General features: G+C 40.8%; 1 protein-coding gene across 1 annotated transcript in view; it reads left to right on the top strand.

The window, feature by feature from the left end:
- Nucleotides 1-17,120, top strand: part of LOC145481103 (dynein axonemal heavy chain 8-like) — an 80,470-nt gene that overhangs the window by 14,157 nt on the left and 49,193 nt on the right. Inside the window, exons 13-34 of the mRNA XM_081459498.1 lie at nt 529-875; nt 1,767-2,095; nt 2,791-3,083; nt 3,972-4,147; nt 4,855-4,945; nt 5,045-5,110; nt 5,517-5,729; nt 6,437-6,498; nt 6,909-6,960; nt 7,694-7,825; nt 7,969-8,078; nt 10,061-10,157; nt 11,030-11,227; nt 11,933-11,998; nt 12,066-12,158; nt 12,479-12,586; nt 13,234-13,325; nt 13,615-13,963; nt 14,520-14,654; nt 15,320-15,379; nt 15,678-15,842; nt 16,535-16,655. Of these exons, the coding sequence (XP_081315624.1) occupies nt 529-875; nt 1,767-2,095; nt 2,791-3,083; nt 3,972-4,147; nt 4,855-4,945; nt 5,045-5,110; nt 5,517-5,729; nt 6,437-6,498; nt 6,909-6,960; nt 7,694-7,825; nt 7,969-8,078; nt 10,061-10,157; nt 11,030-11,227; nt 11,933-11,998; nt 12,066-12,158; nt 12,479-12,586; nt 13,234-13,325; nt 13,615-13,963; nt 14,520-14,654; nt 15,320-15,379; nt 15,678-15,842; nt 16,535-16,655 (3,355 nt within the window). The remainder of the gene's footprint in view (nt 1-528; nt 876-1,766; nt 2,096-2,790; nt 3,084-3,971; nt 4,148-4,854; nt 4,946-5,044; nt 5,111-5,516; nt 5,730-6,436; nt 6,499-6,908; nt 6,961-7,693; nt 7,826-7,968; nt 8,079-10,060; nt 10,158-11,029; nt 11,228-11,932; nt 11,999-12,065; nt 12,159-12,478; nt 12,587-13,233; nt 13,326-13,614; nt 13,964-14,519; nt 14,655-15,319; nt 15,380-15,677; nt 15,843-16,534; nt 16,656-17,120) is intronic.

Raw genomic sequence — 17,120 nt, 5'->3', positions numbered from 1 at the left:
AAAAAACTATGTTACACTATATGTTTGAAAAAATATTGACTGATTGTTGAAACTGTTAACTGGCAATACCAACCTGACATAAGTTTGAGGCCTTCGCTTGGTCACAGTGGAAATTAATGAAAGTTGTCTGTCTGTCAGACTTCATTTACACCTGTTTCAGAAATAGCGAGGTTGAATAATAAGACGACATACAACAAAAATCAGCTTAAGTTCATACAAAAGGACCTTGCAACTCCATTGAGATTTTAAAATATCCCAGGGTTCGAGAAAAGTGCTGTCCAGTTGTCCAGGACAAGTGTATTTTCCTTCCAGGCAGGTTACTTTTCATTCTCGCTCGGCCATGGGTAAGGGCTCAGGCAAGTCATCTACCAACTAAATCATAATAGAAGTAAACTAACACTTGCCCAGGCCAAAATTTAAGCCCCTTGTCTGAACAGCAAGCTGGAATTTAAGATTTTTTTGAGCCCTGCATCCTTGCCCTTGCTACGGATGGTATTGACAAAGTTTCTCTTGTTTTTCACTCGATAGGAAGTCATAGCCATTGCAAATCAACGTCGCATTTCTTCACCTGCAAGTCCCCAGGTCACACCCAGTCCAAGCATGAGTCATGGTCTGGACAGAACTGGTATGCTGACACCTCGTCTCACCAGGATTGGCACCATCATGTCGTCAGCGCCTGGGACACGAGCTGCAACTGCTGTCAGTGGCTTGACAGATGAGTCAGTCATTGGGGATATTTTTGGTCACTACTGCAGTCTGGTTTATCAAGCAGTGCTGGAGTGCATTAACTCATCTCTCTTAATCATTGGTGATTGTGTAAAACCTCCTGGACGAATGCAGAGTGGAATTGAAGTTGAAAGCAGGAAAATATCAAGGTTTGCTGTTCCTCTGCTTGTAGCAAATGCAAATGTAGAAATGAACTACAGTAGTTCTGACTTGACATTAACACCCTGAAATCCAGGAAGAAAGATAAATTTTTGATAATTAATGAATAACACTAGCCAGCAGATAAACATTGTTCCAGTACCTTTCAACAAGGGGCAAAACAATGAACTTCTGAACCCCAGTGAGCTGCTTTCACACAGGGGTTTTATTGACATTTTCAATAGGAGGGAAACTGGTTTTCACTGTTGGGCAAACCTTTTTGAACTGAACGCCTTTATAAGAAAAAAAATTTCCTCTAAATTGTTAAACCAGGCGGACAAAATCATCCTCAAAACTGGTCAATTTTCCCAGTGCCTGGCCCTTAATAAAACCCTTGCAGTACCTTTCAACAAGGGGCAAACCCATGAACTTCTTTGTGCCAATGTGTTGCTTTAACAGCAGGCACTTCTTGGAGCTACCCAAATGTAGACCAGTACATACATGTACACTGTAAACGTGTTTCTAAGCTTATGATGTAGTCTGTTAATACCTTTAGGTTGTGAACTGCGGTTGTGACAGAGCTTAATGAGGTTGAGGGATCATCTCCATCAAGAGCTGTTCCAGCAGAATTGCTCATTCCAAAATTTCTGAAAATAGACATACATGTTGTAGAGTCCTGGAATGTCATTTCACCACTAAATTTCAAAAACAGTTGACTATTAGCGCTTTCATGTTCATTGGGGTACACTTGCTTTGTACAAAACATGCATTAACCTATTAATGGGTTTGTTATCTTGAATTATATTGCACATACCAGCATACATTTCTTTTTTGTTTGTATATATTAGCATTGTATGTTCTGTGATTAATGTTTTGTCTGTACGTGCCTTATTTTAATGTAGATCTTCGTGGGAAGAGTTTTCAGATGGTGGATCTGAAGACAGTGATTTTTCAGAGTTTCTGAACCCCCAGTATTCTGATTGGAGCACAAGTAATCAAGAAGGATTACTTCAGTTTGAAGTTGACGTACAGTTTAACATCCCAGACATTGTCATCAAACCATCCCTTAACACAATCCAAGATGGAGTTCAGCGGGTTGCTTCTCATTTAGTAGATATCTCTAAGACTATCATGTGGTGGGCAGCCGATGTCAATGAGTCTTTCCATCGCTCCGTTGCACAAGATTCTCAAGTGAACAAGTCCTTAGAAGAGCTTTCCACTGCTGTTACAAGTAAATCATATTTCGCTCTCTTTATTTTGCTGTTGTTGTGTCTGTCTCAAAAGTTAGTTTTGATTGGAAGTTCATCATCAGACGAACCCTGTTCTTACTTCCATTGTAGAGTCATTATGTGTTTATCAGAGTCAGCAGTATTTTAATGTTGAGGAAGGTCCAAGTACAGCTGGATGTCTCTATAAGGACATGCCTTAAGCTTCCGAAGATCAACGAATATATTCCGAAACATTTTGGAACACCTCCGACAGTCACTTAACCCTGCCAAAGATTTCTGAAGATTGCCAAAGATCACCCGAAGCTTGCCGAAAACTTATGAACATTTTTGGTCTTGTGAATATTTTCGAAGGTTTTGGAATACCAAAGGTTTTGCGAAGGTTTTGGAATACCAAACACTTTTCAGCCTGCCTAAGGAAAAAATGTGTCGACAACCTTAAACAGTGTTTAAAAGTGTATTGTTAAAACAAGTCAACACATTATTATTCTTGTTCAGTTTGAAAGAAGGGCTGGTAAATTTTTCAAAGGTTACAAATTGCATTCGCCGCATGGACTCGTGAACTTTTTTTATCCTTTGAAAACGTACTCGTGCTTGTTTATTCCAAAGCACTCAGAATCATGTGATTACCTATACTAACTGACTGACACTGAGTACAATATATTGCCTTACATTGCACTGTTGCTCTCACCTTCAACAGGCCTCCAACAAACAGTAGAAAGACAGCTGTTTAATTTCCGTCGTTACGACTTTCTCTGGAAGGACGACATGCATGCTCTGTATCAGGTGTTTGTAGACAATGATCCTGGAACAACCATGTTCAAGCTGGAGGTAGAGAGACTACAGAACATTGAGCATGACGTGCTGGAGATTCCTGGTCAGCTGATGGTTGGATCAGTATGCTTAAACACGTCACCTATCAAAGACTCCTTACATGGATTTGCCGTGGCCTGGAAAATGAGATATTCTACTCAGTTGCATGAGGAAGCCAAGGTTTGTTATAAAGTTATTGTCATTTTTGTGTGGAGATGCGGTGGCCTCATGGTTTGTGTGCTCGACTCCGGATCGAGCGGTCCGGATTCGAGCCCTGGCCGGGGACATTGTGTTGTTTTCTTGGGCAAAACACTTTACTCTTACAGTGCCTCTCCCCACCCAGGTGTACATGTATAAATTGGTACCTGTTAACCTAATGCTGGGGGTAGCCCTGCGGTGGACTAGCATCCCATCCAGGGAGGAGAAGAAGTAAATACTCTTGGTCGCTTCATGCAAGAGAAACCAGGAAGAGCTGAGCTGGCCTGATTGGGCACTTGTCTCGTATGCAGACTTTACCCCATTGTAGTTTTCAACAATTTTTACAGAATTTAGTGAGAGATTTGTTTCATTCTCACCTACGATTCCAACATGCAGCTTAATCTTTCTCTGTGGCTGCACCAACAATCTGCTTTGGCAAGCAGCAGTCATGCCATCGTCAGGCCCAGTGAAAAGGTTGCATTATCTGCACACATTTCTGCATGTGCTATATTTGTTATGTGTTTTTTTCGACGCCCGCGCTACTGTTGGCTCGCAGCTTCGAATTCGCATGTCGCGCTCGCACGCTCACAACCACTCACTTCTGTTGCGTTCTTCTTTGTCTTCTTTGCGTTCTTCCCAGCGGAATTTCGGCAAAAGAGCGACTGCTTGCTGTCTGTACCCAACCTGGATGACCTGTCCGTTTGAACGTACTCTGTCAGAGGCTCTAGCTGACAAATCAAAGAATTCCATTTGAATGTGGTACTGTGCTCTAATGCAGATTTGTTTCAGAGGTGTATGCTTAAGAGTACTGCATTAATGTATGGTTTTGTCAGAACACAAGTAATCTATGTTTTCTTTTGTTTCTTTCAGATCGAACTTGACAAAATAGTCACTCATAGGAATAGCATCTATGAACGTCTGTCACAGCCTGTTGTCACTTTAGATGAACTCAACAGTGCCTTTCAACTTCTTCAAGAGCTGGGCGACATGGAGAACACTATTGATGATGTTTATCTACCAGTTGAGAATGTCTATGCAAAGCTGAGGTGAGTTAGGACTGAGTAACATATTTGGTAGCTTTTTGAGCGGGTATCATATTTTTGTGTTGCTTGCTATTGTGATCCGACCACAAGCCGACCAGGCTAATAGCATGATCAGGTCTAAGCTCAGGTCATGATCTGGTCGCCAGGTCTAAGCTTATCACCTTCTTTATAATAAAAAAATATAGGTATTTGTATGGACATAACGTTTCGAAACATTGCTCATAAGAATGTTTTTGTTTATAGTGGTCAATGCGCTTAGCTGCACCCAGCTAGTTCACTGGCATGCCACTTAAACTAAAAGAAACAAACATATCAATAGATCTATTTCGATATATCAAAATTCAGCCTAAAACAACACGAGGCTCCGGGGAATAAACCCCACAAACTCTGTATTTATTCCCCGGAGCCTCGTGCTGAGGTCTATTGTTTTAGGCTGAATTTTAATATATCGAAATTGGTCTATTACACATAATACGTTTAAAACACCAAACTGGTGGGAGGCAGACCAGTTGGCTATTTACAAACATGACCGAGGAGTTGAACTAGGGTCTACCAAGAAACAACAGTTTAGTGGTCAGAGCAGGACTTGAACCTGCGACCTCCGGATTTCAAGTCCTGCGCCCTAACCACTCGGCCACGCTACCTCCATCAAGAAAGTCTAAATCACCAAATGACGTGTTTTGTGTGAACTCTTCTTTCTTTTGTCCTAGAGAGTATAATTTGTGCTTACCGCGAAGAGAAGTGGAAGAAGTTGACAGTCTTCGAGATGAGTGGATTAAGTTAATGGAACTGGCAGAAAAGGTAACTTCGTGGCATTCTTTCAAGTCATGCCTCTTTAGTTCATATTTTAACATTTATTATCAAAATTCCGAATGTGTTTCTGTTTATGCTTTGGTTTAGGTTAGGGATGAGTTGTTGGTTCAAAAGCGGGGAATGTTTGAACAGGAACTAGACAAAGAAGTCAAGGTAGGACTTAAAGAAATCACGCTTCCCGCCACCATTTTTCCTCCATCCCGCATCCTGCCAGCGAAAAAATTCTCATCCCGCATCCCGCCAACCCTATGTGAGACCTTCGAAAGTATTTGTTCTTTTCATTCTTTAAACCATTTCACAACAGAAACAATCCCGCTTACCGCCACCATTTTTCCTCCATCCCGCATCCCGCATCCCGCCAACTCTAAGTTAGACCCTCGAAATTATGTGTTCTTCTCATTCCTTAAAACATTTCACAACAAAATAACAATTAACAATTATTTATGTAGACACGTAGCATCCTTGAGGTTAAAGATCGCTCAAAATACGTACATGCTGACTAAACTCTCCTCTTGAACACTTTTTTATATCAAAATAATATTGTGCTGCCATTTTGTAGGCATTTGTTGTGAACGTCATTCAGTTCCGGAATAGCTTTGATTCTCAAGGCCCAGGGGTATCTGGTGTAAGGCCTGCTGAGGCTGTGGCAAGACTTCATGACTTCCAACAACACTACACTCAGTTTGAAGCCAAACGAAAGACACTGGACTCTGTTCAACTCCTTTTTGGAATTGTCCCGACACCTTTTCCTGAACTGGATAAAACAGGCGAGGTTGGTTGCTTCTACACTGTAGTCGAACGTGTGAATGTATTTAGTATCCTGTATGTCTTACGTAACGTAGAATTCCGAAAGTAACGGCTCTTGTTACTTTTGGATTTAGCATGCAAAAGTGGCCGCTACTTTTGGGTAGCCGATAATTACGGTTAGCCGTTACTTTCGGATGGTTATACAAAAACCGTTTGTACGGTAAGAGTCGTTTCAGACAAAGTGGAAGCGTAACACATGTAATTAAAAGTACCGTTTATGTATGTTTCGAACTACCTACATAAACCATGCAGATGGTATAAACCAAAAAGACGCTAAACGTTGGCACTGTAGGGCGAAAGTATAATGGTCGCATTATATCGCAATGCAACTGATTACACTACAGTATCTCATTTGACTCTGCTGCTAGACAAATACAGCTCATAAATCATAGTTTCAAGAAAATGAAGTTAAGTTCGTAATAAAATGACAAATAACCCTTCAAGTTGTTCAGTCCTGCGTTTGAGAACAGCGAGTTTCTCTTTTAGTGACCTCTCCAAAGGGCCGTTACTTTCGGGTGAGCCGTTACTTTCGGGGATGAAAAATTAACGTTATTTAATTTTCGTGGTGAGCGTTACTTTCGGAATTCTACGGTGTTTTGCTAAATATGTGGTCTGTATTCTGCCAAGTGCAAACACAGTTAAACACTGTTTTTTTTCTCTCTCTTTCCAAAGGAACTTGAACTTCTTGGTTTACTGTATGGGCTGTTTCAGCAGTTTATTTCCTTTGATCAAAGGTTGGTTAAATGTTGACTTGTTTACACTGCTCTGATTGTAATTAGGTATTATTAGTCAAAAGCGAACCTCTGACCTGTCTCCGTGATTTTGCATAATTATTACCTACATGTACCAGGTCAGTACTTGCAACTGTAACAAAGGAAGAGTTAGAGTTTCTGGAGGCGCAGCCAAACACAACTTTAGTTTCTTGCATGTACGTGCTCTCCAAATTTCCCAAGTGCGTCATATTTTGATGATGCACAACTCAAAGCATGAATCAGTTGTTTCATAACACTGCCAGTGGAAATGGCAAACTGAATTGAATGAGCGTACATCATTGTATTGTGATGTTTATACTGAGTTTGATAGCGTGGATTTGCTAGCTGTTGTTAATAGATGTGTGTTTAAGGCGATGTGATCTTTTGTTTAGATTTAGAGATACCTTGTGGTCGGAAGTGGATCTGATAGTGGCAAATCAAGAGGTAATGAGTTCATGTACATGTAGTTTCAATTTTTTTTTTGTTACTGGGGACATGTGCATGATTTCTCTTTCATTTTTTTGTGAAAAGATCTGGATAGAATCAGTTGCCAATGATCACAATGTATCATCTCTGGTTGTTTCTCTTGTTGGGACCTGTAAGTGATATGTTGCATGTCCTGGTGCTAGAAACAGGACATGTAAACCAGTTAACTGGAGCTACATGTACTTCACCATTCTTCCAAACTCACTTTAGATTCGGGTTCATTTGCCAATGCAGATCTGCAGTTTTCCATAGCCTTCTGTTCAAATTGGGGGAGCAGGGGAGCATGGGGAGCAGGGATGGCGCATTGGTGAAAGTGCTCACTTTCCACCAATGTGGCCCGGCTTTGATTCCGTCCCGTTGCCATATGTGGGTTGAGTTTGTTGTCGGTTCTCGCCTTACTCTGCGGGTTTTTCTCCGGGTTCTCCGGTTTTCCTCCCTCCACAAAAACCAACATCTCCAAATTCCAATTCGACCAGGATGGAGGACCATCGTGAAAACCAGCTAAGGCTGACGTGGCTCTCTTAATACTGCAATAGATTTTATTTTAGTTATTTAAACTGAAGTGACACAGTTCATGCATGCATGCGTTGTGATGTTCTGATTGTATTTATGCAGGACACTTGGCCATTCGGTAATAGCTGTTGTAGAACAATAACAATTCATAAAACTCATTATCGCATTTTTGTTACAGATGGAGCATTACTGGCAGGAGTGCCTTCGTTTGCCACTGAGGATACAAGAGTGGGATGCCTACAAAGAAATGCGAGACGCCATTAAACACTACCTAGATGTCTTCCCCACTTTGCACAAACTCAATTCCAAGGTACCATATTTTTTGGTTTCCTTCCACAATAGGAAGTCAGGGCCAATTATTGCAATTTTAAGGTCACAGAAGGGTTGTAGGGTATTTCTGAGTATGACACCCTCAACTTAGCTCTTTGCAGTGACATCTCCGTTTTTTCACAGGAGATTCGCAATCGCCACTGGCTACAAGTCATGAGTGTAACAGGATCGTCCTTCCAGCTTGAAGCGCACATCTTTAAACTTGTCCACTTGTTGGATATTGGTTTACTACAGTAAGTACTGTTAGAAAATAGGTACTACAAATGTACATGCGGCTTGTCTTTCTTTTACTCTGTTTTACGCTGGTCTATTCTCATATGGTCAGACAGGTGTTTATCCGTGAACGCGAACGTAAAAGGTCAGTATGGACGATATTGGCTAGGGCAAGACAAAAAGAAACCTAAATGCCACTAACGGCAGAGGAAAAGAAAAGAAAAAAAAATTGTCCTCTAGTCTGAAACATCTACCCTCATATTTCCTCTCTGATTTAGAGAGAAACTGGTCTCCTCCGCAGCCGTTATTAGGGTCGTCACGCAATGCTTCTCCCCCACTAACGGCTGCTTAAACCCGAATCCCATCTGTTTCCGCGGATTAGCCAATCACAACATCCCTCACATATTCCTGAGGCGGTCGCGCCAAGACTAATTGTCCAATCATAACTCATGTTCTATCCGCTACTGATAGTGAAACCAACATGACGTCGCTTGAAGAAGCCTTTATTTTGGTGTCTTCCAAGTTCAAAATTCCCACTTTAAATTATCATCAGAAGTTGGCAATTGAAAAAATAGTTTCAAATAGGAAATATGTTTTTGTGAACCTGCCTACCGGCTTTGGCAAATCTCTTATTTATCAAGCTCTTCCACTTGTGTTGTCGTAGTGGTTGACAATTCATTATTGCTCCCGCGATTTGCGATGGAACGCCATGAGCTAAGGCCTTTCCAACGGACTGATAAGCCGATGATAAAGTTTTGTTCACATTTTTACTCGGATACTTAAAGGACACTTTGACTTGACCCGTATCACGAGAGCCATTGCCAGAAATCGGCGTCGATGTCAACATTGGGAAGGGGAGAACTTCCGTTCAGTTGTGCATTTGGAAAAGCGCGTAAGACCAGACCAAAGGGATGACTTTGAATCGATGATAAGCAGGAACCCAGCGGCGTTCTGTCAGCAGAAATTGGTGTTCCCAACACATTCGAATCTTCGTGAATAGCAGAAGAAGTACAAATGGTATCGGCAAATCGCAGCGATTGGGATGCTTTTCCTCGAGGTGATGAAGTTGATGTATTTTTGGCACCTCTGTCGGCATTCTCATCTGGATGTAGTAGGCGTTTTGCCCTGAGATTTTCTCTTGCCTTGAAGACTTCTTCGATTTCTTTCTTTAGCTCCTTCAACTTATCCGATGCCCGATTAAATTCTATCAAACGCAGGTAGCATTTGTCTCTACAGACGAACAGTTCGCTGTAGCGACTCACGTCCACCGATAGCGAGGATCGGATGACTTCAGCAATGTCGAGTGAACTCTTACCGAAAATGAAGATTTTGTTATTCTTGAGGGAAGCCGACGAACAACTGAAGCACCTAGAGCTACTTTCGACTATTTTGTTCGGAGCTAGATCCGTAGGAAATCTCTGGGATGTCTCGCAACATCTCGCGAAGGAGGCGATGAATTTACGCAGGAAACTGACGTCATTGACAAACTATTGATACGTGATTGGTTTCAGAGCTACCAATAGGCAACGCGTGATTGGTGCATTCTGTAATTTTCACGTGAACTCTAAACAAAGGGAAACAAATGTGGTTCGGGTTTAAGCAGCCGTTAGTGGGGGAGAAGCGTTGCGTGACGACCCTAATAACGGCTGCGGAGGAGACTAGAGAGAAACAGACTTCCAGCAGTCTAATATTTCTGTATGCTAACGTAGTTTAAATGAAGCTTGCTTTAATTTAAGATTACTATAGAAGGGTCCTTTCAAATACTGCTAGCAGTGAAGGAAAAGGAGAACTACAGTTTTTATGAAATGCCCCAGTGGGGGTTATGATATTCACATAGTTTTCGTAACGTATCTAAAGTGGAAAGGTAGTTTATTATTTACCAATTAGACAATTCACCCAATCTCAAACCGCAGTTAAACCAAAACCAAAGTAATGGCCTGATTACTTTTGAAACTCAAGTGAAAACTGCTCTAAGCTGAAAGCAATTTGATTTAAATCACAGACACCAGGCCGCTATAGAGGAAATCTGCAGATGCGCCAGTAGAGAGCTGGAGTTAGAGGCCAAGATGAGGAGCACTGAGGAAGAGTGGACAGAACAGGTATCATTTCATAGAATACTATGTACCAATTCATTACACACCCTGCATACTCGCAATGCTACTTACACATCTAACTCCATACTACACTGTGCTTATACATGATTCCATTGTTAGTAGTATAGAGATTTTACGCATATACGACGGCGACGGCGAGGAGTACACCAATTGGAACTTTATTTATATTTTACTTCAGAACTTTGCAGTTATCTAGATCTGTTCAGTGCGTTTTCCGGTGTAAAAATTGGTCCAAGGTGATGAAAATGCTACAGATGCGTTCAGTTCTAAAGAGAAATACAAAAAAATGAACCGTAGTGGTTCACGTTCTGTAAAAAGCTTGGAAATTGGTAATTTTTCTAAGGACGAAATGTACCAAGGTGAATAATGCACGTAGAGATCCTTGTCGTTGTGTTTTGCGTAAGGTCCTTAGTATTGCCCTGTCCACACCACGCCGGAGGAATTTGAAAACGCAGCAATAACCAGTCATTTTGGATTTGTGTTTGAGGAAAACTCGGGCAGGGAAATCACAATGATGTCATCGTTTTCGAAAAGCTGCCTTCAAAACGTTTTCCGTCCACACTAAAGCGCAAAGCCGGCGTTTTCAAATTCCTCCGGTTTGAAGAGCGTTTTCGAAAAGCTCCTTTCTCATGACGGATTAGTGTGGACAGTAGGCCTTACCGTTGAAATAAAGCTGCATTTCCAATTTCTTCCAGCGTAGTGTGGACGGGGCTTAATATTAAATTATGTTTTCTGGGCCACTGTAGATATCTCACAGTAAACTGAGTGACTCGGGGAGTTCAGTTGACTAATTTTGACAAAAAATGTAAAGCTCGTATTTGTTGTCTAAATCGTACTAACTGTGCTACTGTTTGCAGGTTCTCACCTTTGAGAATTTCAAGAACAGAGGTCTGGTGTGTTTGAGTCACAGTAACACTGAACATTTGCTGGACCTCCTGGAAGATGCCCAGGCCACTCTCGCTCTCATGCTGACGTCACGCCACATAGGACCACTCCGTGATGAAGCAGCAGCCTGGGCTATCAAGTTGAAGGAAATCAGTGATGTCTTGGAACAGGTATGAGAGAAAGTACATGTAAGCAAGATAAAAAACCATAAACAAACATAAGGTGATTATAACGAAGTAACGCTTCGCTATTTATCAACTGGAAGTTGTCAAAGATAACCACCTTAGCGAGTTTGCAAAGCTGATGTTTTGGGTGATAGCATCCGGCGCACAACCGACAATACCCCAATTTCTCTGACGAATTAGTGCTAATTGTCGAAACGTCCGGTTTCAAAACCGCTGCGGTAGTTAATTTACATTTATCAGCTTCTAGTTGATACGTACCTTTGTGTTTCACTTGCCTGCCAATGGAGTCTGATAGTTTCTTATTTATAGAGCAACATTACCTTTTTTCAGCTCTTAGCTAGATACACGACCCCACAAACAAAGCTGTTTCTTTAAACAAAATCGTGTTTAAACAAGGGAGTGTTGCTGTTGGTTTGTTGCCAGTCTGTTTTGTTAGATAGGCAAAGATGTCAAAGTATCTAGGCCATTTCCGAGTTGTTAAGTGTTACCTCTGTTTCAAAACGAGTCTTGGTGCACAATCTTTCACATGGAAATGAGTTTTTCTTGCACGTTCATTTTCTTGCAAATCAAAGTCATTTCCGTTTGAAATGTTGTTCACCAGAACTCGTTTTGAAACAGAAGGAGAAAAGCAACGCGGAAATGGCGTACTATGTTGGACTGTTACTGCAACACAATCTTCTTTCGTTGCAGTGGTTGACAGTTCAGGATTTGTGGCAGCATCTGGAGGAGGTTTTCAGCCATGGTGGGACAGCCAAGGTAATGAAGTTGTAGAGAGATTGTTCAACACGAGTCCATCACATCTCACATCTCTTATCCTTTGTAGGATTTACCTCAAGAATACAACCGGTTTGCAAGAGTAGACAAGAGCTACATGAAGATGATGAAAAGAGCGTATGAAACAAGAAATGTCTTGCAGGTATCAACGCTAACAAGTCTGTTTAGAAAGCCATTTATGAAAACCTACTCTTTGACAACGTCCTAACTTTGTCCTCTGTTTTCCATTGTTTCAGAGTATCATTTTCGGTTCTCAGTCTATTAAAATAATCTGTTTTGTATATAGCAACATTTTTTAAATTTTTTAATTTTTAATTCTTTTTTTGTATGTAGCAACATACCAAAGGCAGTTAAGTGTATATAGGTTACGGTGGTTTAGGCTTCCAGGTTTTCTTGAGTTGTAGTTATGCATACATGCACATGCAAGTGTTGTGTAACCCTGACCTGATTGTTTGTGCATAGTGCTGTGTTGGTGGTGATGTGCCAAAGAGTCAAATGTTAAAACACCTTGGCGAGGAGCTGGAGATCTGCTTCAAGTCGCTTGTTGGATTCTTGGACTCAAAAAGAAAGGTAAATGTGACAAATGTGCTTGCCTATGTGAAGGAGTCGATCGTATGGGTTGACCAATCAATCAAAGAAACGTGCCAGGGTGTTTTAATGAAATGCATAAATGTATAGTGTGATTTTTAGCCACAGATTAGTTTTGAACTAGTTGGAAATGTTAGTTCCATGTACATTAAAGTAATAGGTCATATTGGTATTCGCGGTATTCACTGTAACTAGCTTGCAATGGAGGCTCGTGGAGGAATATCATTAAAAAGAGAAAAATCTCATTTGCATTTGAAAAGACTTCTCGTATTAGCCTCAGTTGCAAGCTAGTTCCAGTCTAATACCGGGAATACGAATATGGCCTATTATACAGTACGCTTCACCATCTGTACTGTAGGTTCCCAAGTCTATAGAAGTGTTTAGAAATGCAGGCAGCTTTTGATTCATTAACCACTCATTTTCCTTCTATACTTGCATGTAGATTTCGTGCTGGTTTGATTAGATATGCCCTTTCCTCACAGTATCTGTGGGTTCTTGTAGTGGTGAAGTCTTGACATTACGTTATCGCCTTGTCTGGGAAGGAAGGGAGGGAATGTGGTTGTTGGTGTAGCCTGGTGTACGAAGGGAAGTGATGGCTATGTACTGATGTATGTTTTTTTGCATGGTAGGTCTTCCCTCGCTTTTGTTTTGTGAATGACCCTGTGCTGCTTGCGATTCTAAGTCAGCCCTACAGCTTGGATTCTGTGAAGCCACACTTCAGGTAATAATAACAGTATCATAGACACAGTCCGCCGATGGTGAATGTTGGTGGAGAATTTCTTTGTTAGAGGGACTATTTCAATTGAAATATGCTCATGTTACGTACATTGGGGCCTGTAGTTCCCTTTTAAGCATAAGTCATCAACAAGAGCTCAGCAACTTGCTTGATCCTGGCGAACTAGTGTTAGTTCTATTCTTAATGGAGCCCAACCTAACTACATCAGCCTGAAAGGTGTATCTTCCATCTTTGTGGGACTGGACGTCTTACTGTTTGATTTCTATGTTTTTAGATGCATTTTTAGCAGTGTGCGTGATGTAATGTTAATTCAACAAGAACCAGAAGCAGCTGTGGGAAAGAAGAGCGCGGTGCTCAATTCATGGAGGGGTAGGAGTGGCAGAGACGATTTAACGTCACCTCTGCCAGCTCACGACTCTGTTAGTAGCAGATTCAGGAAGATTTCAGACTTTGTTGTCCAAGCCACTAGGGAATCAGACACTGGTGCACGAAAGTTAAGTCTGCTGCCGCCGTCAACAACAGATGTGCGTCATACAGAGCCTGACTGGCATAGTCATCTACCAAAGAATATAGCAGTAGCTGTACAGTCAGAACAGGGAGAGACTCTGCAACTTAACACAAAGGTAATGGCTTTGATTTCGAGCTAGTAAGGAGAGTACAAATGGCAATACTCAATACTTAATGACACAGTCCCAACATGTGCAAAGGAACCGTTGGCCAAGCCTACCTATTTTACGATCTACAGTAAACACCTGCATATAAGAACCTATAATTTCGGGATTCAGGCTAATCAAGTTCTTAGTTACCGGGTGCTCAGTGAGAAATTAGCCTGAAAATGTTCTTACAATGTTCTCAAAATATGTTTCAGAAATACTACGCATCATTCATTAGTGAAGGTTTAATTAACAGACAATGTTTTACACCAAAAAATAAATTTAATTTAATATGAGTGCTTTATTATTATTATTATTCTGGCATTCTCTTTCTTTTTATATAAGAACATGTATTTATCAGGCTGAAATGGGTCTTATATATATGGTGCTTTACTGGCCAACTTTCAGCCTGACTTGCCTACTCCACTTGTTCGTAAAAGCGGATGTTTACTGTTTTGCGATGCCAGAAGATTGTTATGTTCTTTGTCGTTAATCCTAGACTTGTTTGTTCTGTGCTTTGCTGCAGGTCCCCCTCGTTTCTGGTGTGGATGTATGGCTGGCTGCACTGTTGAAGAGTACTAATGAATCTCTTCAATCTTCCATCGTCAATTGCATTCAGGACATTGATTCTGGGCATAGCATTGAAGAGTGGATTTTAAAGGTTTGCCCCTGGGCAGTTAGGATGCTCAGGGTATTTTTTGCAACACCAGAGAGGTAAACTCTGATATGCCTATCTGTGTTAAATGCCGGAAAAAATCAGTTGCCCCGAACTGGATTTGAACCCACGGCACAACACCCTGATCCCATGGAAGGGGCTCTAACCACTGAGCTACCGAGGCAACCACAATGGAGTTAGTGGAATATCGATTACCAGGCATTTGCTCCCAGGCCTCTCGGACTGCTTCCCAGAGTTTACCTCTCTGATGATGAACAATTTGTTCGAAATATGCCGTGTTACTTTCAAATGTATAATTCCTTCTTCCATTGAGCATCGTACAGTGAACCTTTTAATTTAAAACTGTTACTTCTTGGTTCGTATACAAGGCTCCAGTGGTCCGTGTTTCGACCTTCTATGGCAAAACGATCTGGTTCATGCAAAATTCTTGCAACGTTTTGGAATAAAGTATGGTTCACATTGTAATTTTCCTTGTTAAAGGATAGACCAAAGTCATCTAAGTTAGTTGCAAGACGTGGCAGCATTTTCAAAGCGTTTTATCATTTAACCAAACTGAAGTATTGGTATTCACTGCTGACTGTTATCCTCTGTGTCCATCTATTTCCTATTTATCTCTTGCTTAGTTTGTAAGACCAGCTATCTGTTTTTAGTATCCTTCACAGGCCTGTAGATTAGGATTGCTGTACATTTGGACAAAGGAATGTGAGGCTGTAAGTGTTAATGTTCTCTTTGCGTGTAGATACTCTATGTCTTGTAAGGTGACTCGATTGAAGATTGCAAATTAGTTGCAGAAATAATAATAATAATAATAATAATAATAATAGTAATAATAATAATAGTAATAGTAATAGTAATAGTAATAGTAATAGTAATAGTAATAGTAATAATAATAATAATAATAATAATAATAATAATAATAAAAACCACGTAAAATGTAACAGCTACAACGATCATAGCTGTTACCCTTTATGTGTTTCAATTTGGTCATTGCTTATCTCCTTCCTCTAGGGAATTGGCGATATTCGCATTGATCGCAAAGCAATTCCTAATGCTTCCCGTCGGTTTTGGTCACTTATCAGCAAGTTGCCCAATCTTCTGGCAAAAGGCTCCTGGAAACACACTGACACTCCAATGACTTCTTACCATAAGCTTCGGTTGGAAACCTTAGTGTCAGTAAGTATACCATCGCTAACCAATCCACTTAGGACGATATAAAACAAAAGGTCGTGTCCAAGTTACTTTGTTTCTCTGTTACAAATCGAGTCCTCGTGCAAAACCTTTCAAATGAAGATGAGTGTATTTTGCATAAAAATGAACCTGTAGGCGACACGCATTTCCACATGAATGGCTTCGCGTCAAGAGTCGTTTTGACACAGAGGCTCAAGGCAACTCGGAAATGGTCTATTTTTCGGTGGTTTATCAACACTAATGCCTGTTTCAATAGCGCTGGCAGCTGTCAACACCTGTCGTTTTGCCATGAGTTGTCTTTCCAGTTGTTTTCAGTTAGGCAGAAGCAGGTAGCACAATCTCTAAAATTGGCTTAAAATAACAGGTTCATATTTGCAAGGTTTCATGGTAAATTGTGAGATTGTGGGAGAAAAATGCATTTGTGTGTTTATAACAAAACGTATTTCACTAATAGATGAATAAGCAGTTGGTACTCATCTAACTTTTATAAAGAGATACAAGTTGATGCTGCATAGTCAGAAGACTTGATATCAGGCAGTCAAAACAAAATGTTTTCTCAGAATTTGTTATAATAGAGCTGGTTTTATTCTCCTTTGCTGACAAGTGAAAGAAATGGACTCTTCCCGTATAATGATCAACAGTTTTTTTATAAACAGTAAACACATCATTTTCCACAGCAAGGGATGTACTTGAGAGATGTCCTTGACGATCTTAGTCGACGCAAACTAAGAGATGTAGTAGACTTTGAATGGAAGAGAAACATAAGGTTTTATGGAACAGACAACAGCAGAGCGCCTGGTGAGTGTATAAACGATTCGTGGTATGAGTAATGTATCAAACACGAAAGACCGTGTTTGACCACATTCCAAACACCGAGCAGAGAGTTGAAAATACGACGCGTAGCGGAGTATTTTTGACGAGCTTCGAGGTGTTTGGAAATGTGGTCAGACACGGTCTTTCGTGTTTGATATATCATCTCAACTGAGACTAAGACTAAGAAAAAAAAAACGGAGAAAGAAATCTATAAAAATCTATGTTAATTATAATCAGATACCGAAACACTGGCCGTTTTTAAACTAACGACGCATTATCCGTCTGGACGATCCTGGGCAAACATTTGTAGTTCGCCTGGTTATGTGTCTCTAGTATAAAGACGGTCACAAGACGTATTATGCGTCTAGACTAACTATCTCTCGTAGTGCGTCGTTTGAGACGCATTTCGAAGGATAGTTCGTCTTGTGCCCGTCTTTATACTAGAGACAC

Source organism: Orbicella franksi, chromosome 3, assembly GCF_964199315.1.
Source record: "Orbicella franksi chromosome 3, jaOrbFran1.1, whole genome shotgun sequence".
Lineage (NCBI taxonomy): Eukaryota > Metazoa > Cnidaria > Anthozoa > Scleractinia > Merulinidae > Orbicella > Orbicella franksi.
This window is presented reverse-complemented; position numbering and strand designations above follow the sequence as displayed.